The sequence below is a fragment of the Vipera berus genome (genome assembly GCF_964194415.1).
Source record: "Vipera berus genome assembly, chromosome: 2".
Classification (NCBI taxonomy): Eukaryota; Metazoa; Chordata; class Lepidosauria; order Squamata; family Viperidae; genus Vipera; species Vipera berus.
The window spans coordinates 155,517,179-155,545,108 of NC_138203.1; the positions used below are offsets into that span (position 1 = coordinate 155,517,179).

Sequence of the window (27,930 nt, forward strand, 5' to 3'; positions counted from 1 at the left end):
TCTTTAAAGGTGGCAGGAAGCCTGAAGGTGACACTATAAGATAAGAATCATTGTCTTGTGAGGTAAATTGTTTTTTTTTTAAAAAGATAAACTTGGAATAGCATTTGCTAAAATCAGGTTTTTAACTTTTTTTCATAAAATAAAATAAAATGCTGCAAAAATAAATTGATTTGCAGATTTTGATTATATGACCTTAGAAGCTTGGACAGATGGAGTTAAGGACTACATTCAATTCACTTGACTTGGTGTTTAATTCAGAGTGGAGAAGATGAAATTTGAACATGGAGAACTTTAACATCTGCTATTGCTATCATCTCAATTATATAAGGTAGACTGAATGAAGAAACAAATAACATTTGCATCTAAAATTACTGTTACTAGTACAGATGCAGTCACAGAATCTTGCAAATATGAATGTGCTTCCCTCCTTCCTCACTTTATCTTTGTGTGAATTAGGAAGGGGCCTGTCTGAGGTTTTTTAAAGTTTTTTTTTCTTGGAATGGGCTCAACCCACGCTTGTCTCATCATTGCCATGGTAATGATTCTCTCTGCTGTCCTTCAAGGCCATTTTCTATACCCTCTGCAACAGTTATGAGATCCCTTCCTTGTCAAGTTGCAGTTCACAGCAGCCCTGGACATCTGCAAGCGTTCCTGGTTGCCTTAAGAGTGATTTATCTCAGGTACCTCATGGATCCAGATTTTTCCAGAGAAGAAATGCTCTGACAATTTGGTGGGCAATTCATTGCAAGGACAATTAACAAATGGTAGCTGGTCAGCTACGAAAGAATGGATTATCTGGATCCCTTCCAGACATGATTCAGAGCTAGTAATGGGGCAGAAACAGCTTTTTTTTGGCTTTGGTCAATTACTTTGGTTGAAACTTTGAAGGTGGAACTGCATCCCTCTTGATTATACAGGATCTAATATTGACCCTAATATCCTTCTGGATCACCTGCAAGGGTTGGAACTACCATTTTTTTACAGTGGTTCTACCTCATTAAGGTCTCTGCACTTAGTGATCATGGAGAATTTTTTAGTGTTCTTCCCCACATTATTTGATATCCACATGAAACTGCTGGGAGAGATGTTTCATTGTTCAGTCGGATGCTAATGACATCCAGTTATATGGATGTCATATAACATATGGGCTGAATTGGAGATGCTGTTGAAGTTCTGAGTCAGTGTCTACAGGTTACAAGCTCAGGTTAAACACTATAAAGACAAAATCTGCTATCGTTATGACTGTTCTTTGTAACATCTGCTCTGGTAGTCACTAGGCAGGGTCATGCTCTCTCCAAAGGAGTTTATTCATACTTTGGGGGTTCTTCTGGACTCATTAGTCCTAATTAAACAGTGGAAGCCATGGCCAGAGGAAGATTCATCCATGTGGATGTTATGACCAAGATGCTCTGTTGGTAACTCATAACTTGATCACCAACTCATAACTTGATCACCACCTGACTAGACTGCTGCAATGTGCTGCCTTTGAAAATGACCCAAAAGCTACAGCTGAAAATTCCTGGCAAGTTAACCTATAAACCAAGACTTGCAACTATTCTGACATTAGCACACTGATTGCCAATAGCTTACTGGTTTAGCATCCCACCTGCTGTTTAACACTTGTAAAACCCTTTACACCACAGCACCTGGGATATATCAGACAATGTCTTGTAGATTGAATTCAATCCATGCATGTTTCCTGTTTCATTTTTTAAAAAAGAAAATAAAGTGCAGCAGAAAGCACTGGAAGAGATATCTGTAGGTTCCATATTAAAAACATCAGTTCTGACTAGTTATTGGAACCTTCAGTAGCCTTGAAATAATTCTGTTCAACTTATACTGACTATATCCTTTGACCATTCCTAGAGGGATAATGTGATGGTAATAACATATTTTGATAACTTTCTATCTATGCTATTGCATTGTGCTCTGTGTTGAACTTTCATTGAAGAGATATAGAAGATGCAGCAAATGGAAATTGAGAGCATAATTCAAATCCATATAAAGTCCATTTTAAAGGAGTTCCTTTGGTTGCCCAAGGGCTTCTGTTATAAGCAACAGCTTATAGCAGCTATTTTATTTATTTATTTTATTTTATTACATTTATATACCACCCTTTCCCGAAGGACTCAGGGCGGTTTACAGGGTAATTAAAAACCAAGATACAAAAGTTAAAAGCAAATTTAAAAAAAATTATATTTGTCCCTGTATAAATAAAACCCCAGTTAAAATAAGATTAATCCTCAGCCTGGGCCAGAGAGCTCGAAGAGCCAGGTCTTCAGGTCCCGGCGGAATGAACGGAGGTCGGGGGCAGTCCTCAGCTCCACTGTTCTTGTATAGTGTTTTGAAACATTAAGAACTGTTATAGAGTTCTTTTCTCTTCTCCCTGGATGTAATATGTGAAGAAGATATAATATTTCCAGGTTTGAATCTTCTCAGCTCTGGTTAACTCATTATCTCAGTCTTTTTCCCAGAAGCCAAGCTTGTGCAGTATGGATTTTACTTTGGCTATAACTGAAGATGTAGATATTCAGTCAAGCTGTTGGCTGTGGTTTACCATAGATGACAATAACGTTCTGTTTATACTTTACTGTTAAAATTTCTGCTTTGAATTGGCTGACTGGTTATTGCTTTGATCCTTTGTAAAATTTATTTTTATCTGTTCTTGGTCCAGTGATTGATTGAATGAATGCATTCATGAATGAATGATTCTATTCCACATGACGGTGACTCTTCCTGTAGAAGTTCAACTTTGGCTGATGATTATTGTGAAGGTGATGGTAGGATAAGGAAACTGTCCATTAAACTTCAACAAGATAGAATACAGTATAAATGTCATAAGTAATATGTCAGAAAGTCTGTACTGCATTTGCTTGTGGAAAGTGCTAATAACTTTGTTTATCGAATTGCCCAGATTCCTCTACATAGGTCAGACTTATCTGCTGTGCTTAAACATCAAAGGAAGCAAATAAATAATCATAAAAAAGACCAGGTAAAACAGAAGATTACAGATGACTAAGCAAAGGATTTTGAAATAAGCATGTTATCACTTTCAAGCATATAATTAGTTATAAATAACTGAATATATTATATTGCTTTTAAAGGATTACAATCACTACTAAGTTGTAAAGTAAGAGTGAATATCAAGAACCATGATAAGACAGGATAAATCACCAAGTACAATTATAAAATATAATTCAATCCATACTGGTGAGAATCCATTGTGATTTGAAATATAGGTTCTGTACGTAAACCAAATGTTGGTTGTAGCACAAATGCACATAGTCTAGAAATGGTTTTCAGGTAGTGTTGGATTCTATGTCAGATTTACTTCGGTGAAATGAGGTTATTCTAGACATCAAAGCGTATTCCTAAAACTTTGTTAATCATTCTTTTGCAAATGGGATCAAACAACCTTCCAATAAAAGGTATATAATATCCTGGCAGCAGTGATCATATACAAAATTAATTCTGTATACTTTGAAGTTTAATAAAGTTTAATAAAAATATTATAGAATAAAGTGGGAATTCAGCTTTTAAGTTTCAGTATAAATCCTTTCCCAGAATTGTTGAGCTTTGCAAAGTTGCTGCCAAATACGAAAAAAAAATCTAACCTCATTGTTTCCAGCAATTTTGAGAGAATAAATTGTCCATTCTAGCAATCAAAAATGTACATGTAATAAAACAACATTGTACAAGTTTTCTCAAAGTATAATATTAAATTAATATTTTTCCATTGAAATTCCCATTGTGCATCTCTATTACTGCATTCAAATTCTGCAATAATTTAATCACGACATATTTGACTTATTCAAATTCTGAGTCATGCTTCAGCAGCTGCTTATAAATAAAGCCCAGCAAATGTTCCTTGTTGCATGATTTTCAAATTTGGCCAAGAGTCTCTGTATTCCCCCTTGTTTCTTCATTTCTTTAAATCAGAATATGTTACTCAAATATTTGCCACATGTTTTTGGTCATTGGCCTGTTTACCATATAATTTAGAGTTATAGCTGACCAAGTAGCAGCACCACCTCTTTCATTGTAGAAACATGTTTGGTACCATCCTAAATAGACATAATAATTGCTTTATCCTGTTCCATATGCAAATGTATCCAGCAGTTTATTTGATTGTTTCAAATTATTTATGCTTACTAAAATTCATCTATTTGTAAGTCTTGTTTACCTCAGGTCTGGTTGATTCTCTATTGCTTTTATCTTTTCATACATCAGGTAGTCCTTGACATATGACCACCGTTGAGCCCATAATTCATTGAATCCTTGCCCTTTTGATCTGGAAATTCCTCCATTCAGATTTACTATTATTGGATAATGACCTGCATAAAAAGGAATTGCCATCTCCCCTTCTCTAAGATTGGTTAAAAGAGCATTAGAAATGCAACACATGTCTATCCTTGAATAAGTTTTATGAACTGAGAAGTAATAAATAGATGCTCTCTGAAAGATATTTATATATCTAGGCATCCAAGAGAAATAACTGTGATATGTAGGCTGAGACATTTTGAAGGAGTTTTTCAGTATTTCTTTTAAATAAAATTATTTTATCATATAAGGGAGATACCCATCTCAAAGAACAAGGATCTCTCACTCTGCAATTTCAAGAAGTGATTGAATTTTTTTTTTCATAAAAGGTTGCTTTATCATTTAGAGAAAAAATTGAAGCAGCTGTTGTTTTTCCAAATTCAATCTGAAAATGCAATATTATAAGTCTACTTTCTTTCCTCATCTTGAATTTGTTTTTCTGGTGTCTATAATTTTGTTTTCGCATATAGTGTTACTTCATTTTTTTTGTCTGTCTGAAGCCTTGTATTCTGGACTAAGATGTCTATATTCTAACAAAGTTATATTAACTTTTAAAATGTGTATTTCTTGAAGGCGTATATCTGCTTATTTCTTAATTTAAAAAGATTGTTTGTTCTTTTCAATGAACTCAAATCCCGTTTTTCTATTTATCATAGTAACCGTAAACCACCAATCTCATCCAGAACAGGCATTTCCTGTTTTAAATTTGTCAAGACTAGACATAATATTATTGTCATTTTAAACACGAGTGTTTTCTCTGTATTCAAAAAGGTGGAGAAATATCAAGATAATCATTACAAGTCAATTGTGCACTTAAGAGCCTCTTATATTTGCTTAATATATTGTAACAAAAATCCACATATTCTTTGTGTTAATAATCAATTCCAAATTAGCGTAAAAGCCATTTTCTGAGTACTGCTACTGTACAAAGTTTGTCGGGTTTTTGACATTTCAATATAGTTATTTTAATGTTTTTTAAGCTGTACTACATTTTACAGAAATTTAATGAAAATACTTCCAAGGACAGCTAATTAAAATTAATGAAATATATGTAATGCATATAAAATTAACAATTTTAAAAGACCCAACACATAACCTCTTAAAATAATATAAGACTAGAGTTTAATATTAATAGTCTTTTAATCTAAATATATTGCACATTTCCCAAGCCACAATTTAAAGAGTCTGTTTTGATCCGGAGCTACTTTAAGCATGTGAAAAGATTACACTTGGAATTAACCCTCATAGTAGAGCCTACTATTGTATCATGGGCATTGTGGGGAAAAAGGAGTTTTCAGCAGTAGCCAGGGCCAAGATAAAAATTTATTTGTGAAAACAATACATCAGTTAAGTGAGCAGAGGAGTTTCCTAATAGTGGAAATTTCCAGTTCATTTTTCAACATAGCATATTATAAATGATTATTATGTTTTCCTGATGATGCTTCTATACCTTGCAAAATATGGCAAACCAGCTGACAAAAAGCATTTTGAGCCAAAAGTGTTATTTGATAATTTAGTAACAAAGCAAACCCCACAAATACCCACAATTGTAAACCTGCTGCTCAAGGTGTTGGTCATTACCTATAGTAATGGTGGCGAACCTATGGCACGCGTGCCAGAGGCGTCACTCAGAGCCCTCTCTGTGGGCATGCATGCCACCACTGCCAGCAGCTTGCGCAGGTCCACTAGGCCACCGCCACCGCCTGGAGCAGCAGCCCCACCCAATACAAAGGAGGTGAAGCGGCCAGCTAGCAAGCTCAAGTAGAGGTGGTAGAGCATACCCACGCCCAGCAAGCCAAAGGCCAGCCCGAGCAGGGAAAGCCAGATCCCCATTGGCGCCTCCTCCCATCTATGCTGGGCCTCCTGCCCACCACCCCACCCGCCAGAGACCCCCTGAATCTCCCCCAACCCTGCCCGGCCCCTACAGGCATCGCCCCCATGAGCAACATAGAGGTGGCCATGCCCACTCCAGCCATGCCACCCAGTCTGCCATGACAAGTGCAGCCATGCCCACCCAGTGGGCCACACCCCCATGCCCCCCTGAGGGCACTACAATGCTGAGGCGGCCCTGGCACTTTGTGATAAATAAGTGGGTTTTGGGTTGTGGTTTGGGCACTCGGTCTCTAAAAGATTCGCCATCACTGACCTATAGTACTCTATAAGGCATATGGCTTGGTGTTTTTGAGGAACTGCCTGACATAGTATCTGCCTGGCGAATTCAATCTTGCAGCATTGGCACTTAAATGATATCATCTATGCTGGAAGTGTCCCTTCTCTTTAGCAGTGCCTACTCTCTGAAATAAGGTTGCGCTCTCCTCTCCCCACTACCTTCTGCTGTTATTCAGAGGAACTGTGAAGACCTGGCTCCTCACGCAGGCTTTTGGGGGTTTTTTGCCTCCCAGATAAAGACAAAAAATACGACAAAATAAAATAATTCCATTTTACTGTAAGATCACATTCACAGAATCTTGCAAGTCTGAAAGTACAAACTTCCCGCTATCTCTTTTAACCACTTCATTCATTGAAGTAGATCTTTCCTGAATTTCTTTCTCTGACTGTTAAGTCACTGAGGGCTCCTGCCTCTCTTATCAGATTGTTTCCTAATTCCCTCATTCCCCAATGTCATCCGCACATTCCACTACATACTTCATTTATCTGGTTTGTTGCACTTGCCATGTTTTATCTTTTATTGGCTTGAGAGTTGGGCAGCATACAAATTTAAGTTGTTGTTGTTGTTTGCAATAAATTGATCCAATGTTGAATAAGTGTTTGATACTGCCAGTGGGCAACAATACACAAATAATATTTATTATTTACTATACAAAATAATCAACCCTGACTGCTCTTTAGAAGGCCAGATCCTGAAGCTAAAACTCAAATACTTTGACCACTTAATGAGAAGGAAGGACTCACTGGAGAAGAGCCTAATGCTGGGAAAGGTTGAGGGCAAGAGAAGAAGGGGACGACAGAGAATGAGGTGGCTGGATGGAGTCACTGAAGCAGTAGGCATAAGCTTAAATGGACTCCAGAAGATGGTAGAGGACAGGAAGGCCTGGAGGAACGTTGTCCATAGGGTCACGATGGGTCAGACACGACTTCCCAGCTAACAACAACAAAAATAGAAAATAATAAAACTTATCATTTTCATCTAATAATTGATCTGAAATAAAAAAGTCACCATCCATTCAAGTTTCTCAAATAATAGAGGATTTCTTAAAATGAAATTTTAAGATCTGGATTACCCGCTGGTGTCAATTTAATGAGAAAAGAAGGATCAAAGTGCAATTTTCCAAAAACATTTTCCAGATGTATGTATTAGAATTTCAGGCAAAATCTAAAATATGGTGGGAAATGTATTAATTTATAGAGTGTTTACCATACCCTGGAAAAATAAGGCTTAAAGACTCATATGAATCAATATACAAAGAAACCACTTTGCACTTTCATATTGAATGTAATTATTTGAAAAATCACATGGAATAAGTATGTAAGATAAATAGTTAATAGTTACTAATTGGGTATTTATTAATTCAGTGCATTTACAAAAATGACAATGTATTAATAAACAATGCTTGCCTATTAATATTAATTCTAAATTAAGTTTGAAGGGTCCTTGGTGCTCTCTGAGCTTGATTGTTTTCTTGTAGAAGTTTTATTACCCAAACTATGTACCATCATTAGAAGCTCAGAGAGCACCAAGGACCCCTTATTTCAATCCTGAGCTACAAATTAGACTAGTGTACCTACATTGTCTTGTGCTAAGTGATAGCCTGTTTTTCCCATGAATTGTTTTAGGATCCACTATAGAGGAAAGTGTATTTTATAAGTATCATGCAGTGCTCTGAAAAAGGTCCTTCAGAATGTGTGGAAATGAACCAAGTACCTGTCTACAAATTTCTTAAACCAAACTTTGAAGAATTGTGTTGCGCGTGGCAACCATCTTTTCCAAAATACACAGTTGCTATAAGGCTCTGCAGATATATGCCCCTTTAAGCATCTTTATACATTTCGAAGGATCATTTTACTTAAGAATCCAAAAGCTCTGAAGATACCTGTTATGTGCTGGGGCTCTTTAAAATGAAGCTATGTCTTTTTTTATTGAAAAGTTTTTCAATACATTTTATCTTTAACAAAACCCCTCCAAACCCACCCACCCCTTCCCAACCCAGCCCAACCCTCCCTCCCTCCCTCCCCTTCCCCCCTCCCCGACTTCCCTGAGCTAAATACAAGGTATAAAAATAAAAACAATCATAAAATGAAGCTATGTCTTTAACTGGAACTGCATAGATATTTTCATCTGGTCTAGAATGTGCTGTTCCTTAGAAGGAACTTTAGCTAGTTCTTGTGCTAAGGTTCTTCTAAGATGAAGATGTTGGCTTTGACAATATATCTTATCTCCTTTTTGTGTTCTTTTACTTTTTTGCCTCTAAATAAAGCACAGTAAAGTGGCATATAGGGTCGCGATGGGTCGGACACAACTTCGCAGCTAACAACAACAACAAAGTGGCATATAGCATACAGATATAAATTTTCTGCAGTTTCGTATATTTTATGCTCCTTACTAAAAGGTTTCTTAGAAGCTTTAAATAGGCATAACAAACACATCTCTCAGAACTGATGTAAAATGCCAAATAAGTCATTTAGATTGTTGGGAAATCTTCATATTTGGACAGTCCTAACATAATTTTTGTCCAATTATGGATTTTAGGGTTTTTCCTAATATCTGGCTATATATATTTCATAATTAACTATAACATTCAGACTGGTTGTAGTAGCAAATGCATTTTTGGGAAAGAAAGTGGTGTGCCTTCTTCTCAAGAAACTATCATTCAAGCAGCTCTTTGAAGAATTTCCACCCAACCTTCCTCTTTGGGGGAATGTTGTTCAGAAGGTAATGAGCCTGGACCCTTTTCAGTATGGTTTCAGATGTGGAACCAAGACAACACTGATTGAATTTGGGAATGAATAATGACTTGACTGAGATTGGAGAACAACCCTCCTGGCCTTCTTCGCTTTTCAGCTGTCTCTGATACTATTGATAATGGCAGTTTTCTGAACTATTTTATGGATTGGAAACAATAGGGTTTGATCAGCAGTTGTTCCACTTCCCCCATATGCAGTTCTAGTCAGTAGGAACAGGGAGGGAGTTGGCTTCTAAGTCCTTTGTGATGGTGCCATAGGGCTTAACCTTACTGTCCTTGTATATAATATCTACATGAAACCACTGGGAAAGGTCATCCTCCAGTATGAGTTATCAGCAAATATAACTCAACCTTGGACCAATCAGAAATATGGTTGAGGTAATGTCCTAGTGGGATTTGGATGACGAAGGACAGACTGAGACTAAGTCCCAGCAAAAGAGGATTCAACTGAAGCCAGTGGTCTTTCGTTCTGGATGGGATCACATAAATTCTGCCTTACTCAACTGTTTATAGTCAGGGGCGTTAAAGTGCTACGTAACTCAGGACCAGATTATCTTTGTGATGGCCTCCTCCTAATAGTTTGTTCCTATCTGATTAGATGTGGGAAAAGGAGCTCTTTTATGGTCCTTACTTGAGGGAGTGCCATCAGTAGAGGGTGGAACCTCTCTGTAAGTCCCTCTCCCTTATTTTTGGAACATTATCTGAGGTAAGATTGGCACTGTTTTAGAATTCAAGAAATCATTAAGACTTGGGTATATCTGAAATCCTTTGGGGTTTGATATGATTGAATTCTTTCCTGCAGTAAGACTGTTGGTTTGCTTTGGCTTGGCTTTGTTGTTCTTTGATATATAACAGAATATTGCAGGTAAGTCCTTGATTCATGACCACTTGTCCAGTAACTATTTGAAGTTATGACAGTGCTGAACAAGTGGTACTTAACAATCAGTCCTCAAAGTTCCAGCCATCCTAAGACACCCATGGTCACGTGTTTGCAATCTGGGAGCTGTGCAACCAATGTCACAGCAGCCTCTGATAGCCAGTAGCATGGCGTCCTGCATCTTACAGCAGGCAACTGGGTGACATTCACTTAACCAGCCATAATTGTTGCTTAACAACAACAGTGGATGGTGCCAGGATTGCTGTCGCTAAGTAATGCATCCATGTGATGTAGTGCTTTATGACCACATTTTTAGAAAGGGAAATTCTAGCCCAGATGCTACCATTAAGCGAGGACTACCTGTACCATTATCATTTATTATTGTTTAACTTGTTTTGCAATTGGGAGCATATGCTGCTTAGAATTGGTCATGGTTGAAGCAGTTTATCATCCTAAAGCAGTGATGGCGAAGCTTTTAGAGACCGAGTGCCCAAACCGCAACCCAAACCCCACTTATTTATTGCAAAGTGCCAAGGGCGCATCAGCATTTGGTGCCCTCGGGGGGGGGAAGTGCCGCCTCTGGCACGCAAAAACCAGGGGCACAAAAATGGGCCACTGTGCTGCAAGGCGCTGCACCACGCAAGGACGAGGCAGGGCTAGTGAGTATCACGTAGGCACTAGCCCCGCCCCATTTGTAGTGCGTGCATGGTCGCGACCTCGTGCGCGTGTGCACGCATGTAAAATGCTTCCCCCTTCCTTTTCTTCCAGTCCACCAATCGACAATGGTTGGTGACCTCTGCTCTACCATCTCTACTCGGGCTTGCTATTCGGCCGCTTCACCTCCTTTGTGCTGGGCAGGGCTCCTACTCCGGGCAGCGGTGGAGGCCTGATGGACCTGCTGCTGGTGGTGGCGGCGGCGCGCATGCCAACAGAGAAGGCTCTGAGTGCCGCCTCTGGCACGCGTGCCATAGGTTCGCCACCACTGTCCTAAAGATAACTATAAATAAAAAATACATATTTCAGTAACTCAGATTTGAATGGACTACGGCAGGAGCCCCCAATCCCCAAGAACTGGGCCACAAGCAAGCAAAGCCCAATCCGTGCACATATTGGATCCAGGCAGTGCATGAAACCACATACCCCAGTTCATGGAAAAAATGCCCTTCGCAGAGCCAGTCCCTAGCACCCAAAAGATTGGAGGCAGCTGTAGTACAGAGTTTCTAGTTAAAGTACAAGATCATATGTGACTGATAAGGCCGGTCTTTATTTAAAGCATGTTCGTTAGAAATTGTACTTAAATTTACTTGAGAAATGTAAAAAATTTGAACATGGACGCAATGGTTGAAAAAGGAGGAGGCCATTTGATGCTTTGTATTCTTTTTTTGGGGGGGTGGGGGGACTCAAAGTGTTCCAAAATGACTTGCAGCTGCAGCTGGAGAATGTGTTAGAGGGGGAAAAAACCCATTTTCAGTAAATGGATGAGAAAGAATTATAATTGTTTTGAACTCTTTATGATCAGCCTGCATATACCTCATTGTAATACAATACTAAAGCGCCCCAATTATTATCTGTATATTTTCATGCCAGAAGATTTTTTTTCTTCCTACATTAAGTTATTCAGTTCTGTCAACTATTCGACTGCCATATACAGATACAGTAAATCATGTTATACTTTGTCATGGATTACATAAAAAAATATATTGAACATTCAGATCAAAGTAATTTTACAATCACATTTGAGCACCGTAAGAATGATTAATTTTATAGAAAATCTGATTAGGGGCAAACTGTTGCCATTCTGTAAATTTGGAGTGCTTACTTTTACAGACAGTACTGGCAAATGTATATGCAACTGTAAACACATTTACTGATCTACATATATATAAATAAATCAGAGAAATCTACCAAATTGTCCTGAGACTTTCAGAGGAGGTAATAATTCATGATTATAACATACATATATACATTTGTTGTTGTTCAGTCGCCAACTTGTGCCTGACTCTTCGTGACCCATGGACCACAGTATGACAGGCCCCCATGTCCTCCGCTGTCTCCCGGAGCCTGCCCAAACCCATGTTTATTGTGTTGATGACACTATCTAACCATCTCATCCTTTCCCGTCCCTTTCTCCCTTTGTCTTCAACCGTTCCCAGCATCAGGGTCTTGTTCAATGAACATATAGCAATAATCAATTTTTGCTTTGCTGAGATTTTGCTGAACTTGTATACTGGTTCTGTAGTGCTTTTTGGTTCTGATTGTTGATTTAAGCTTTTGTTTTATTAAAGCTATTTAATCTACCATCAAATTAGTAATGGACAATTATTTCATAAAGAGCATGTATTAAAATACTACATGAGGTGCTTTTGTTAACTTTGATGGTTTTGTGTACTTATATAAAATACAGCACTATTTTTCACTTTACATTTATTAGCTGGTCTGTGTTTGAACTGATGTCATAATGTAATAGTTTATGACATATGTTCTGCTGCATTGCACATGTTATACAACAAGAATCTGACTTTTTTAATGCATCGGTAATTTGGGTTATGGTACATTTCATACATCACAACAGCTCTGTCTCATTGCTGCTGGAACACTTGAAACTAATGCCAGAATTTAGTAAAATTGTGGCTATATAAACTGTATTAGTCCATAATTCCCAGACTCACACCTCGTACACCCTCACACAGTGCCTCGATGCATTCCACACTTCTTGCATCCTTGCATACCCCCTTGCATCCTCATGCACTGTTCCCGACATGTGCTGCATCTCTCGCATACTCTCCCTGATCATGCTGTGCCTTTCACAAACCCTTTCACACAGTTGTGCACCCTTGATCCTCCTTCACACCATTGGGTTCTCTTTCTGCCTCTTGCCTTGCTTAAGAACTGTGGGATTCAATTAACAATGGTAACAGTGAGTACAAGGATTGCCATTGCCAAGTTATGGGGCAGCTCTTCACAGCTGCAATGCTTAGCGATAGAAATTCAGGTCGCAATCTTGCTGTCGAGGATTACCTCTCCTATAAATACTGGGAGCAAATAATGCCTGTATTTTTTGTTATTTTTGTGTATAGCTAATGAAAATTTAAGAAGTTTAGATTTTTTTTGTTCCCTTTTCTAGAGCTGTTTCACAAAAAATGAAATTGTATATAACTTATCTGATACAACAGATAGAATGCCATTTTTTCTAACATTTTATCTGTGATTATTGATTTTATTGTCAAGCTGAAATATTCCAGAAGTATCTATCCTTTTGGTAAGTCAAATATTTTAATCCATTCTGTTATTGTTTGCCTTTAAATATAACAGACCTATCCTATTCATGCTGTATTCAGTAGACCTTACTCTCACGTAAATATATATGAATCTTGCTTCCCAAATATTACTAGCAGAAAAAAGGAAATGTGATATCATTGGTCTTGGTATTGACTATCTCTATATTTCCTAACTTAGTCTCATTTCAGAAATTTTATTTCTGAAATTACAAATCTTGCAGGCCATTTTTGTTCTGACCTAGCCATCTCTAAATTTTAATTAAAAGGTTGTATTTTTTCCCCCCAAGGTAGTTTGACAAATAAAGTATATAGAGTCATTTCTTGACACCAGTGAAATTATTCAGTGCTGGTTTTCTATTTTTTTAAATAAGAGACTATTGTAAGAAAGAGGTTTTTAATTATTATTTTAGAGTGCACACTCATTTACATAAGCTCTTTGATGTGAAATTCTTTGCTGTACTTCAGAGAACTGTTGCTTCTTCCCTGGAGCAAGTTATCTTTCTGTAGTTCCCTCCCAGTCTTTCTAAAAGCTTGCTTATATTTTTAACTCAGCTAATTAGGGAATATTAACATGTGATACAGCTTTATACTATTGTGGTTTTTAAAATATAGCTAGATTTAATTTCATTACTTACCTAGCTTAAGCCTTGGCTTTGAAAAATGCACTAAAGAAAATAATACTCAAATTTCTATTAAAAGTCATGCACATTATTCACATCTAATATCCCGTGGAGGAATTATTTAGCTCATTTTAAGAATTATATCTAAGCCCTTTGCATTGTTATTTATCCTAACCCTTGAAAAATCCATTCATCCAGAATCATGGATGCATGCAGCTTGCATCTGTAGATACTTTTGTTCTTTTGTTTCTTGTCTTATTTTAGAATTCTTACAAGATCTGTAAGAATTTATATTTCAAATTATTTTTTCCCAAATATTAAAGTACGTTTGTATTTTTTGTATTAAGCTCAAGAGGTTCAGGTAAGAATACAACTAAGCACGAGGGTAGATGGTGTAAGAGTGCCATCTCTGCTTGTCCCTCAAACCCAACTTCACATTATAGGGCCTCATAACTAGCCACCCTGCTGAATATAGTATCTAGTAAATTCCAGGTCTCCCAGATAATTCTTAGTATCCTTTCTTATTGGCCTTGGAGTTGCAGTTTGTGTAACACTGGAAACCCAGGAGAGCAGATCTTGGATATGGACATCTCTTCATCCTTCCCAGCCAGCAATGCACGCCAGGTCTGATCTTTCCTGCAGGACTAGGTCATGTCTAAGGATAGATTTATTAGAGACTTAGCATTTAACAGCAGGCTGAGCCCAAGGCTGTTAGCAATTTGGCAATCTGGGCCCAAAAATGAAGTAAAAGTGCTAGGAGAAAGGCATGGCTTTAAATTTCCAATTACCCGGTTCCCTGTAATAGCCAGCATAGAGCCTCCCATATATTTCCTTTTGCCTATCTCACAGGTCTGCAACCTGCGGCTCCGGAGCCGCATGCGGCTCTTTCGGCCATGTCCTGCGGCTCCTAGTCCTCTGCCATGTGCAGTCCAAAAAAAAAGTGGGACTAAAAAAGTTCAACCAATCAATTCAAATATGCAGGATAGGTGCATATCTTGCCTTGGCTCCACTCTTCAGTCAAACCCTGTTCTGCGCATGCATGCACACACATTTTTTGCGGCTCCCAGTTTTTCCTTTTGTGAGGGAACCAGTTCCGAGTGGCTCTTTCACTGTTTCAGGTTGCTGAACCCTGGCCTATCTCTACTTTAATGTTACCAGCTTCCTTCATCCCCACTTAAGATTATCTCTCCTGCACATAGGCAGCATCCTCCTAGGAGTCAGAATGCCAGTACTAATAGCAACCTTCTGCCACATGAACCCTTCAATAAACATAAAACTGACTTATTGGGCCTGCAAACAAATCATTTAGTAGTTCTCCCCCCCCCAAAGGAATGTCCATTTTTATTCCTTATCTCTGGGATCCATTAATATTTTGTTTTCCTTTATCCCTTCCCTTAGCAGCCTTCAGACCCGATAGTTAGGGTATACAGGCCTTATGATAAATGAACACATGTTCTTGTAGTGAAGACTCTCATACCAAGCATAAACTGCTTGTGCCAAGGATTTTTTCCATATATAAACTATTCTTTCTAATCTCATTCTAGCCTTTAAATGTCAGTTAAGCTTGGGCTTCTAATTCTGTTTACATTGAATCAGATAGGATTGGATGAAAGGTCTGATCTTTCCTTTATTATGAAAACCTGGATCAGACCCAGTGTGTCTATGTCCTCTCTTGGAGATGTTCCTTGCCAGGATTTGCACATAGCAGTATGAGTCCAGGACTGAGGAGGGTATAGTCATTGTCATCTGAGAAATCCTATGGTCTTCTAAGCATATTGTTCCGGAGATAATTGTGAAATTGTTTGTAAAGATTAGAGGACATTAGTGCTTGTGTAACCTTCCTCTTACATAGTAACACCTCTACCTAGGCTGCCCCCAGCCACAGCTGGGCTGGCAGTGTAGTTCTCCAAGCTTGAAGTCCTGGGGGGATTTAATATGCTCTTCTGGATGTGGGTTAAGAGGTAGCTCAGAAGTTCAAAGCCACCACGGATTGGAACCAGTGATCTTTGGTCTGATTCATGGGGGGAAATCACACGTTTGACTTAGTTTTTATTTCAGGGTAATCAATTTCAGAACTGATTATAGCCCTGAAGTGGTGTTGATCACATATGTTGACTACCTTGGGGAAGGTCCAGAACACATTACACTGTTTTAATTCCATGTGGACCAGTTCTTTTGTTTAGTTATTTCCGAACATAAAAGATTGAAATGAAAAAATGCCTTAGAATTCAGCCTACTTTCATTTGTAAAGACATAGAAGCTCAAGTAATAGGTGAACAACACAGCAGATCTAATTATGGTGCAGTTGATTTGGTGAGGTCCAAATGTACAGCATAAGCAACACTTGTGCTATTTGAACCACATATTCATGATGTGAAGTTGAAGGCTGCCAACTTTTGCACTGAAATCATCCACTGTGCAAACTGTATCTTTTTGGGACACTTGCTTCAGAGCCTTTGAATGCTGGCATAGAAACTCTTTATTTCAGGTTCCATTGCATGAGACACAGACTTGGACTGCTATGATTTTGAGGTCTTTTGCACAGATTCAGATGGTAATAATGTGATCATTAACAGTTGAATAGGTTTTGACTGCTAGAGTAAGTTTCTTGCTTGTGACAAATGCCACATCATTTGTCGTCTTGGCATCATGTCCTGAAAAATAGATAGTGAATTTCTCAAACTGGAAGTAGCTATTATGTGTCCAGTGTAGTTTACTGGGAGATGTCGTGGCTTCTGTATTGCTCACTGTTGGAGCAATACATGGACAGATACTTTGGGTTCCCCCCCTTTAACAAATCAAGGGTAAATGGACTCAGAAAGGCTTCCTTAATAATTATCACGTTCTTAAGAAATATGTTTTCCTCTGAAATCTCTATACCCTCCACATTCCTGTCATTCCAGAGAACAACTGTCACTTTAAGAGAACATTGAAGATTGGCTCCAACATTACATTCCTTTCCATTCTCTTATGTACCTTTTACATTTTAGTGGTAGTAGTGTTAATCATGATGAGTCGGTTGGAGTAGGGTAGTTTCTATATCAAATTAATTCGATTCAGTTAAAATATTTGTGGTAATATGAATTTTGGTTGGACGTTAGCCAATTAAAGTTCCTGGAGATTGCCAGGATATAAAAGTTAACAAATAAATTTAATTTTGTCCCAGACTTTTTATTAAAGTAAGCAAGCAAAGAAAAAAGCGCAGATATAAACTTTTTTTTCATTGCTCCCAAATTTTCAAAAACTTTAACTTTTGTTGTTGAATTTCCCAGCATTTAATAAATGGATGACCTCAATTTCTAATATTGTAATGTTAGCGGTTGAGTGTGTGTATGTTTGCTTTGGCAATGAGTAAAAAAAGTCTAGTAGAACCCAGTGGGATAAAATTAGTAGTCATTATGCTGCCCTTTGTACCACTGTATATGAGTCACACTGAAATCTTTGTGATACTTACAGTTTGATGTTGATAAATGAAGGCAGGTTGAAATTTGCACTTGTTATAGAAATCATTGCCATTGATTTGCTCTCTGAAGCAAAGAGAGGTGGGTTCTTTTTAAACTTCTTAGAGCATTTTCAAAAAGTGCATGATAGCTTGCATGCTGTGCATTCTGCAATAGCTGCCAGTGTAGGGTGAACTAAGGATAGAATCATAAAGACCAAGATGTTTATGCCTATGGAGACTTCAGATCTATATTTTAGAAACAGCTGCTCTCACAAACTATGAACCATTATGTTTTTGCCAAAACCAAACCCATTTGTCATTTCCGTTCTCCTCGTGGCTACTCATCAAGGTATTTAGGAATGAAAACTTTCTCTTAAATAGCAGCCAGCTGCAGAGCTCATTCACTCAGGGAAACCACAACTCAGTGTTTATGGTGTCAGAACTGATCACTGTACAAGTGTTTGTAGTGTCACAAGCATGGCCCACAGCTCAGCTGAGTGAGTCAGACAAGAGGAAAGGAATGCTTCAAAAGTTCCTTTTATAAGACAACAAGTATCTTGTTAATCATCACTTCTGATCTGACTGGATCTTTTTAAGGAAGTATAACAAGCTTTTACCAGCAATAGTATGTAGGGTTTTTTTAAGGAACAAATACCATAGAACTGCAAATGAATTGCATCTGTTGTGTTATTTGAGAGGAGAGATAATTAGTACACTTTTGAAACTTTATCTACTTTTAGCCTTTTATCTATTCCACCAAACTATTATCACCAAAGCTTTGGCTGAATATGATGCAGCCTACAATATGGATATAATCCATGTCAAATGCTGGCATACAATCCTGTTATATACCTGTAGCAGATTTTCATCTGATAGAATAAAAATGTAGAAATCTTGCCACAACTTTTAACAGCCTCAAAGGTCTTGTGTATTAGCCTTGTTGGAATTAGTATACATAATGTCTGAATCATACTTTTATTGAATAAGTGGAAAATCTTTAAAATTCACATTTTTTTAAAAAAGTGAAATTGGATTATTTGAAAACAAAAATGCCCCCCCAAATTTAAACAAATAATTTTATAATAATAATAATAATAGCATTGTCATATTATTTAAATTTTGTTGTAGGTGGGGAGGTTATATAAGATAGATCTTATAGCTAATCCTTATTTCTTTTTTAAAGAAATTTTCTTATTTTTATCCTTTTATTCAAGGAAATATATAGGATTCTGATTTCCGGGCAGGAGCATCCTTCTTATTTTTCAATCTGTAAAGTACATTTACTTGTTGGAGAAAAGATGGATTTAAATGTCTACACTTCCAGGTTTTCACTATTTATTTTACATTTGACTACTGATTGGATGAAGGAAGTTCAGAATTCAGTTATTTGGATTCAGCTTGAAAATTATTATCTGACCCCACTGAAATCCTGATAAGTGTTAAATTGCTTGTTTATCTGTGGATTACCTATTGGTTCTTTAAGAAAAAAAATTATTATGAGAAAATTCCAATTTAAAAATAACTCATAACCTCATGTTTATAACCTTTATAAAAATAAGGTCTTTTGCAACACAATCACTTTAAATAAAATTACTTCTGGGGTAATTGTTCTAAAAATTTTGGTAGAACCTAAACAGGTCTACTTCACCTTTAGCAATTCTTGACAATTTATTGACCTTGAGCATATTGTTTTTTCTGTTGGAAACTGATGCTATTGTGGCCTTTCATAGTTGTTAGAAACTTTGAATGAGATAGTTGAGATGCCTAAGCTTAGGAGGAAAATTTAGAAACAAACATTAACAATCGATGCAAACTTTGGAATAATGAATTTGAATGTTGTATTTTGTGAAACACAGGAGGAACGTATTAAATAATATAAAATGGAAGTCTTTGTATTTTAATATCTGAAATAAAAAATACATAAAATGAGATTAATACAACACAAAGCTCAATTTCATCTAAGTTAATTCCAAGAAAATGTTTATAAAGGGCATCAAGCAATTGTTTTGTTGTTGGATATGAGTTTGGAAATTGAAATATAAACTCACATGGTCTGGACATGTACCACTATTGCCACATGTGGGGCTAAATTCCAGTGGATTATTAATATGTCTTTGGATCATCTTGCTGATTGAGGATGTTCTGCTTGGCTACCTTCCCAGCACTTGGAATTTATTTAGGCTTCAAACACTGTAGATTCTATATGTACCAGGGCTGACCAAAAGAATAAATCTTAGAATGACAGGTCTTTACTTGACATGCAGCAATGAATTTCTGATATTTATGGTTTGTTTGCATTTCAGCTGTTTAGTTTTTGATAAAGAGGGAAGAGGACATTTGAGCAATCTGATCTGACACCAAGGGGAAATTTTGTTGTTTGTTTTTTTATGTTACATTATAATATTCTAGTTTTGAGGAGATAGAGTAATTAATTCTCTTACTTAAAATATGTTTAAGAAAAACTTAATATTCATCTCATACTATGCAGTTTATTATTTACATTTAAGTTAATTTACCGGTACTTAATTTTAAAAGAGAAAAAAGACATGAATCACAGAGCCTAATGTAAAAAAACTGAATGTTAAAATAGTCCTTTCAAATTTCATGACAATTAAATATTTGTACAAATAAGATAAAGTTCAAAGCACTGCATAACTGACAAAAATTCTATATACTTCCATCCTTACAATGTTAATTACGTATGACTTTTTCCAGGCATAAGTGTAAACAATATTCATTTCTTTTATCCTTTTGTTAGATCTTTTGAAACAAAATTAATTTGTGAGGCAATTCCTAGTAAAGTCTTGCCTGATAATTTGGCTCCACCAGTGCTAGTATGGGGCAAAGCAGTCCAGGTCATATTAAACAGTTCTATATTATAAACCTGAAAGACAAAAGTTGTTGAATTCAAAATATGCTTTACATAACCATAGCCAGACTAACATTCATTTCAGCTGCTAATTCAAAATGTACAACCGCTGGGAGCTAGTGAAAGAGGACAAGGAACTTTGTCAGTATGATGATCTCATGGATCAAATCTCTAGACATCAGTTTCCATAGAAAATAAGATACAAAGTGTACGGACTAAAGCAGTAGTCTCTTGGTACCATATTTGGAAACTTGTCAGGAAGTATCAGAACTTTTATAAAAGTTCTGCAATGGCTAGGTGGTTTAAGAAGATATTATAACTAGTAGCATTAAAATCTGTGAAGAGATTAATTAGGATGGACTATCTTGTTCAGTTTTTGACAGTGGTTGTCCATCAGAGTGGCCAAATCAATTTCTGTTAATAATTCAAATGGGAAAACAGGCTGAAAGTCCAGTAATTCTCCTCTTTCTGCCATGATAAAATCACTGCATCACTTGGCACACTTCCTACATCCCTCAAAAATATAAACAAAAATACTGATCAATCAGAAGAAGTTGCCCACATTGGAAGCATACCTGAACAATCTATGTTTGCTTAATAAGTGAATTTAATGGTCTTCTTACACATGCTAATGTCAGATGTATGTATCATTGTTAAAGTTTATTCAAAGTTAGAACTCACCTGCCACCTTTTTATTTTAATTGATGCCCAAGAAGGACACAACGGTACTTGAAAGCAAAGGTTCACATAGTTTTTGCCAGCCACAATTTTTTTTATTCCATTTGTATGTAGCATTGGATTGTTTTCCTCAATAAATCAATAATGTTTTTGACTCATTTGTTCAGTTGGTTTCTCTTTATCTGGTCTCAAGACTTGGGTGAAGAACAGATCGTGTTTTAGGTAATATTTGAGCAGAAATGTTGAAAATTCAAACTTTGTTCACAAACTTTGAAGTATTACTGGGACTTTTGGGGGAGGTATGGCAAACTAAAGATTTCTCCAGGAAAGCAAAGCTGACAGTCGTGGCAAAGATTAAGGAGCTGGTGAGCAGACTGTTTCCTTGGAAACTCTCTGGATAAAGAGAGGATGGGAGATTGCCCACATATGCTCCAGATAGCTGGTCCCCACAAGGAAACACCAGGACAGTGATTTTTGGTAAGTCTGAGCTCTTGAAGATGACAGGATTAGCCATCTTGCTCACAGACATGATGAAGATTTTTAAAGGACACTAAGTTCGCAAATTTCACTTTGTAATCACTTTTGAAAATTGTTCATTGACTACTAAGTTATTAAAGACCTTCAAAATGACAAATTTGAAAATGCTGGGTGAGTCTGCCTTTTATCCTGAATGAAAGAAAACTTTTATTATAAACTTAAGAACTTTAAAAATCTGGAATAAGCAGCAAAAAGCTAAATACGATTTTGATCTTAGAAAATAATAAACCAACTAAAAGGCCACAATAAAATTGAAATATTGAAACTTTTATGATACATTTTAGAAATAAATTATAAAGTATGAACAGGTTCTCGTGGGAAATGAATTTTTCTTGTTTTTTATAAGATATAGATAAATAATGCAGAGCCAGTTTGATTTAGTAATTAAGGCACCAAGCTAGAAGCCAAGAGATTCTCAGCTCTAGGCCCACCTTAGGTATGGAAGTTGGCTGGATGGCTTTGGACCAATCACTCACTCTCTCTCTGTGTCCACCTCACTTCACAGGGTGGTGGTTGTAGGGAAAATAGGAGGAAGGAGTATTGCACGTGTCCACCACTTTGAGTTATTTATAAAAATAAAGGGAGTTAATAAATTCATGAATTCAAAATCTGGACACTAGAGGATTAATTTTAGATAGAGGAAATATATACAAGCATGCAAGGTAGTTATGACAATAAATATGCTGAAGGAAGCTCATTCGAAAAATAGAATCAGAAAATAGTCACAATGTCAATAGTGATGATGTCTGCTTCTTATGATAGATTGTGTTCAAAAGAAATGTTAAATGTAGAATGAATTTTATCTGACAAAGTAGAGATGGTATTGAAGGTGGATTTTCAACTGACAGCCCAAGAAGCTGCAGTGGTCCAGAAAGCAGTAGCATGTGCAGGTTTTGGGTGCCCCATGGTTCACTTGAGTTACATTAATTAGTTAATTAAAGTCAAGGTCCTGGATTATAACCTTGAAAGCTTTACATGGCACAGGGCCAGTTTATTTGCAAGACCGTGAAAGTATCTGCCTGTCCTATTAGGTTAGATAGGGTAGGCAAGTTCCAGATCTCCCTTAGATGCCACCTTATAGCCAAGACTTCTCAGTGGCCACCACAGCCCTTTGAAACAACTTCCTACCTGAGATGCAATGTATGTCTATCCCTTAACCCTACAGAAGGTGGTGAAGACCTGGCTCTTCCCCCAAGCATTGAGCTAGGATGGGAGTTGAGCTGAGAAACTGTTTGGTCTTGCAACTGGAGAGAAGGCTATTTCTGTTTTATCTTGGTTTTTAGATCAGTTTGGTGTAGTGGTTAAGGCAGCAGGTAAGAAAACGAGAAAGGAGTATATTAGGTATGTTCAGTGCCTTGAGTAATTTACAAAAGTAATAGAGGTTGGACATTAAATAAATGAACAAATATGATTTACGCTACCTGGAATCATTATGAAATAGGCAGCCATACAATTCTGTTAATAAAATAAAATAACCTGAATTGAGCTAATCCACATTGATATTGTTAATTAGCTAACTCATCTCCGAATGTATGTGTTGTTAACTGTGTTTTATGAATGGTCACTATAATTATATATTAAATTTCAATGCAAGTATCACAGACTGTGTTTCTTAGTTTTCATTCCTTCTGAAGTCATTGTTAATTGTATGCTATCAATTGAAGCTAATATTCCATGTATCTGATGAAGTAATCTTTACTATATCAAAAATTGATGCCATAGTAAGCATATCAATTTTTATTGTGCCATAGTGCTTTTTGTCATGTTTTGCTGCAACAGCTGTGGTGATGACCTCTTCAAGAAATACTGTATAGTGTATAAAATGCTTATATGGTCATAGAGCATAGGTGGCCCATTTTTCTTTCTTATGTCAAATGTGGAAAAGACATTGACACTCTTCTGCAGTCTTTGGCCACCAGCAGTTGCAGGTAATCCTCAACTTACAGCCATTTATTTAGTGACTGTTCAAAGTTACAGCACTGAAAAAAGTGTTTATTACCATTTTTCACACTTACAACCGTTGCATCATCTCCATGGTCATGTGAACAAAATTTGGACACTTGGCAACTGGCATGTATTATGATGGCTGCAGTGTCCTGGGATTATGTAATCAACTTTTGTGACTTTCTAACAAGGAAAATTAATGGGGAAGCAAGATTCACTTAACTGTGCTACTAATTTAATAACTGCAGTGATTCATTTAACAACTGTGGCAAGAAAGGTTGTAAAGTGGGACAAAATTCATGTAACAACTGCCCTGCCTAGCAATGGAAATTTTGGGCTCGATTGTGGTTGTAAGTCAAGGACTACCTTTAGTATGCTGTACCCACACTTTGACATTTTTATATCAATGTAATTCCCTGTTGATACTTGCTAAATATTTCTGTATTAAGCTAAAAGACCTAATTTCAATTTACAGCTACAGAATTTAATTTGAAAATGGAACCACTGGTTCAGCTACAAAATCAATAGCTTGATTAACTAGTTTTGCCTTATACTTTCTTAATAAAAGGGTGTGGTCCAAAGTTGCTTGTTTCTTCTTACAAAGAAAAATATTGTACAAGGGTGTAGCAATTGTGCATGCACATATTTCCCTGCTCAATAAAAGAACAGGGAAACGTGCATCAGAGTTATTGTCCCATTTCCAATGTGCCAAATTACCCGTACTTTTTTTTTTTAGAATATAGTATTTTGTGCCTTGTGTCAGAAGCATGAGAACAGAGGACACTCATTAAGTTCTTAATTAAGTATGAGAGTTATCCTTTGAAAGGTTGGAATAGATTCTTAAATGTTTTAAGTCAGTAGAGAAATCTAGGTAAATATTTCTTTGAAAGTTGGGAGGGTTGAGGTAGTTTTAGATATCCTGCTCTCGCAACTGCGCGTGGTATCAAATCAACAAATAAGCCCTATTTCTAGATTGTTTCCTTCTTACCTTTGAGGTGCAAAAGAGAAGCTAAAAAGGGAGAAGAAGAGAGCTGTGGGTCAAAATAAGCTCAAATGATTCTATAGCTTAGTGGAATTTGAGTTAATGGAAGCCAATTTTTAGACAGGTATGTGGGAATATTTAAAAGGAACTAGCAGGCATCAGTTGGCATACAGTATCAAAGAGTATCTGTCACATTATATCCTCCCAGCCCCCAGTAGAGCTGGTGACTTTTTTCCCTTCTTTTCCCTTTTTTCTTCTTACTGAGATGAGGTCATTCAGATAAACTCACTCTCCCTCTCCCCCCCCCAAACTTAAAAAAAAAAATCCACAGAGGCCTTTATGTTTTTTTTAATAATTGGCAGCAGCAGTGCTATTCTCCTCCCTTTCCCCCCACCCTCTCTTTCAAGTGATGAATAGCTGGCCCTAGATCAAAGGCAAGCCCTAGGGTTTTTTTGGCTGCCACAAAAGGGCGTTGGAATTGGCAGAGCTCCCAGCTGCTTAGTGATAGGCATGCAGACGAAGTGCCAGGCAACAGAGGTCAGTGGCAAAATGTCTGTACACGTTCTTCATCTGAGATAATCTGGTTTCCCTTTTTGTTTGTGTCTTTCAGGCCAACAGCAAGTTGAAGCAGATTGAAAAGGAATACAGTCAGAAGCTTGCCAAATCTTCACAGGTAGGAAACAAAAAGTGAAGCATAACAAGGATATTTCTTTAGGAAAGTTTTCTCTCTTTTTTTTTGTCTTTTCAGTTAAAGATGTAAACAAAAACCACATTGATATCTATACTTATATTACCAGGATTTATTCTAACACCTGTTTCCTTTCCATAAAGTTAAATTCTGCAGTTGGCAGATGTTATTTTGCTTTTTATGGTTTATTCTCACTTCTTACCCACCCACCCTCCTCAATATCAGCAAATTTAAATAATGAATTTGCCAACCTGTGGCATTAAAATGAAATTCTACAAATACACAGTCTGGTTCTTAAAGGTAAAGGTTCCCCCGCACATGCGTGCTAGTCATTTCCAACTCTAGGGGCCGGTGCTCATCTCTGATTCAAAGCCGAAGAGCCAGAGCATGTCCAAGAACGTGTCTGTGGTCATGTGGCCAGCATGAAAGGTGCACGGAACGCTGTTACCTTCCCACTGTAATGGTCCCTATTTTTCTACTTGCATTTTTACGTGCTTTCGAACTGCTAGGTTGGCAGAAGCTGGGAAGAGTAACAGGTGCTCACTCTGTTACGCGGCACTCGGGATTCGACCCGCCAAACTGCCGACCACCTGATCGACAAGCTCAGTGTCCTAACCCACTGAGCCACCGCGTCCCTAGTCTGGTTCTTACAATAGTGTTAATTTAGTTATAAGGAAAAGACAACATCTCACAGAAATACCAAAAATGGGTCATTGGATCCAGCCAGCTAATCCTAAGAGGTTATCTCTGGGTACAATATCCATGGCTGTTTTAGTTTTCATCTTCACTCTAGGAAAAAAAAAAGAAATTGGCAGGTTACACACGATCTCCTGACTTTGCAGTGCTGTCAACCCAGATGGAAGTGGAAAGAGAAATAAGAGATCCTAGTGTCCTTTATCATGGCTGGGACTGAGGCCTAAAAAAAGATGGTCAGTTCCTACATGCTCAGGACATCCTGGATTATATGCTACTTGAACATGGAGATATTTGCCGTATTTAGGTAGGGTGAAAGCTGATTACAAATTATTGTGAGTACATTATCCCATAAGGCACTAGTATTTGGGCATGATATTGCCTTTTAATTGTTTCTCCCTGTGCAGATACAGTCTTTATGATAACATCATCCTTGAATGTAGAAACACTGATAGCATTTGGGGGGAGGGATTTTAAATAGATTGCTCCTGTCTACCTCTACCTTTTCAGATAAAGTTCTTTCAAGTGCAGTTTTGCCCATATCAGTCCACCAGTAAAAACAACTATGTTGAACTGTTCAGAGGTCTCCCAGTTATCAACATGTTCCTTCTCTTGCTTACTTTGGTAATTCTATAAGAATTCAATAGTTCTATATTGGCTTCTATCAAAATTGGAAAGGGCATTTGCTCCATTTCCCCCCTTCTTGCTTGGAGAGGAAGGGTCAGATTTCTATAAGATAGTTCAATTGGTTATTGTGCTGTTATTAGTATATTATTGTGCTGTTATTAGTATAGGTTAAAAGGCAAGCATGACCAAATTACATTTACTCAATACTTATCTCCACTCTTTTAATTATGAAGAAGAGTAATTGTTCATCAGTACAGTCTTATGGAACTCCATTTTGCATCATTAGGAAAGTAGTGGAAAGCCATAAATGTGGCATCAGTGGAGAGATAACAGGGAATGGAAAGGAAGACTAAATAATTATTTTAACGCTTGCGCTGACTCCTCCCTGAGCATTAGATATGCTGGAACTTGATTACTTTATTGCACAAGCAGAATGAAAATAGTTGCTTGAAATATATCTCCTACATATTATGCAGTCTGGCCTAGATGTTACAGCACCATAATCAAACTTGGAAAAGCTAAACAGGGTCAAATTTGGTTAGACAGTATGGATGTAAGGTTTCCAGGAAATCTCAGTGTGTAGGCTAGGCTGGGAAAAAGTTGCCAAGAGATCTACTTGGACACATCCATGAAATCCTCATGGTAAATTTCGGCTGCAAGTAGACATAGCATTTATATAGACACCCATGGAAATAATTCTTCCCAATTAAAATATAAAAGCCTGAAATGCTGACGCTGCTGAGGGTGTGAATATACAATGAACAAACTTCTGATCAGTGTGTACGTGCATTTACTTGTATTTACAGAAGGCTAATAGGATGAGTCGTGTATACAATGTGTTTTTGCTGTTAGAAATTAATTTAAAATTGAACTTCATCTGTAATTCTGTCACCTTAATTTCTCTTAATTTTTCAGTGGCCTGGCTACCATTTAAACACAGTTTTGTAATGTAAATAATAGGTTATTTGTAAATTGTGTGTGGTCTCTAACTTTCTATTGCTTCCTGGGCCATTTTCAAAAGAAAATGTACTTCAAGAACTTGTTTGTAAATGTGTTCAAAATAAATAATATTTCTTTTTCCCCCTCCCTAAATATTAGTGTCTAACCATTGTTTTGTTTACTGCTTTTAGAAGTTATGTGAGCATCATTTGGTTTGAACTGAAGCATAAAACTGGATTGTTTTAAAAGGAATGGATTCGGTCTAGGGATGGGCAGAGTGTTTCATACATTTATTCTTTCCTGCATAAAATAGCTGATTTTGTAGATCCCTGTTCAATACAAAGCTTGGTTTGTAGCAATTGGTGGACCAGAATGTTCCAGACTGAAGTGGTGTGTATGAAGGTAAGAGTAGGGGAAAGCTAAGACTGACAACTGTCATTAGTGATGGTGCACGTGGACATCTGCAGCAGCTGCTATTGAGAGGAGGTAGAGTGAAGACCCTGGCAAGATTGGG

General features: G+C 37.2%; 1 protein-coding gene across 3 annotated transcripts in view; it reads left to right on the plus strand.

The window, feature by feature from the left end:
- CEP112 (centrosomal protein 112) overlaps nucleotides 1–27,930 on the plus strand; it is a gene marked incomplete at its 3' end in the record, with an annotated part of 303,692 nt that overhangs the window by 178,721 nt on the left and 97,041 nt on the right. For all 3 annotated transcript variants that reach the window (XM_081318537.1, XM_081318536.1, XM_081318538.1), the window contains one exon: nucleotides 25,080–25,142. In XM_081318537.1, the coding sequence (XP_081174663.1) occupies nucleotides 25,080–25,142 (63 nt within the window). The remainder of the gene's footprint in view (nucleotides 1–25,079; nucleotides 25,143–27,930) is intronic.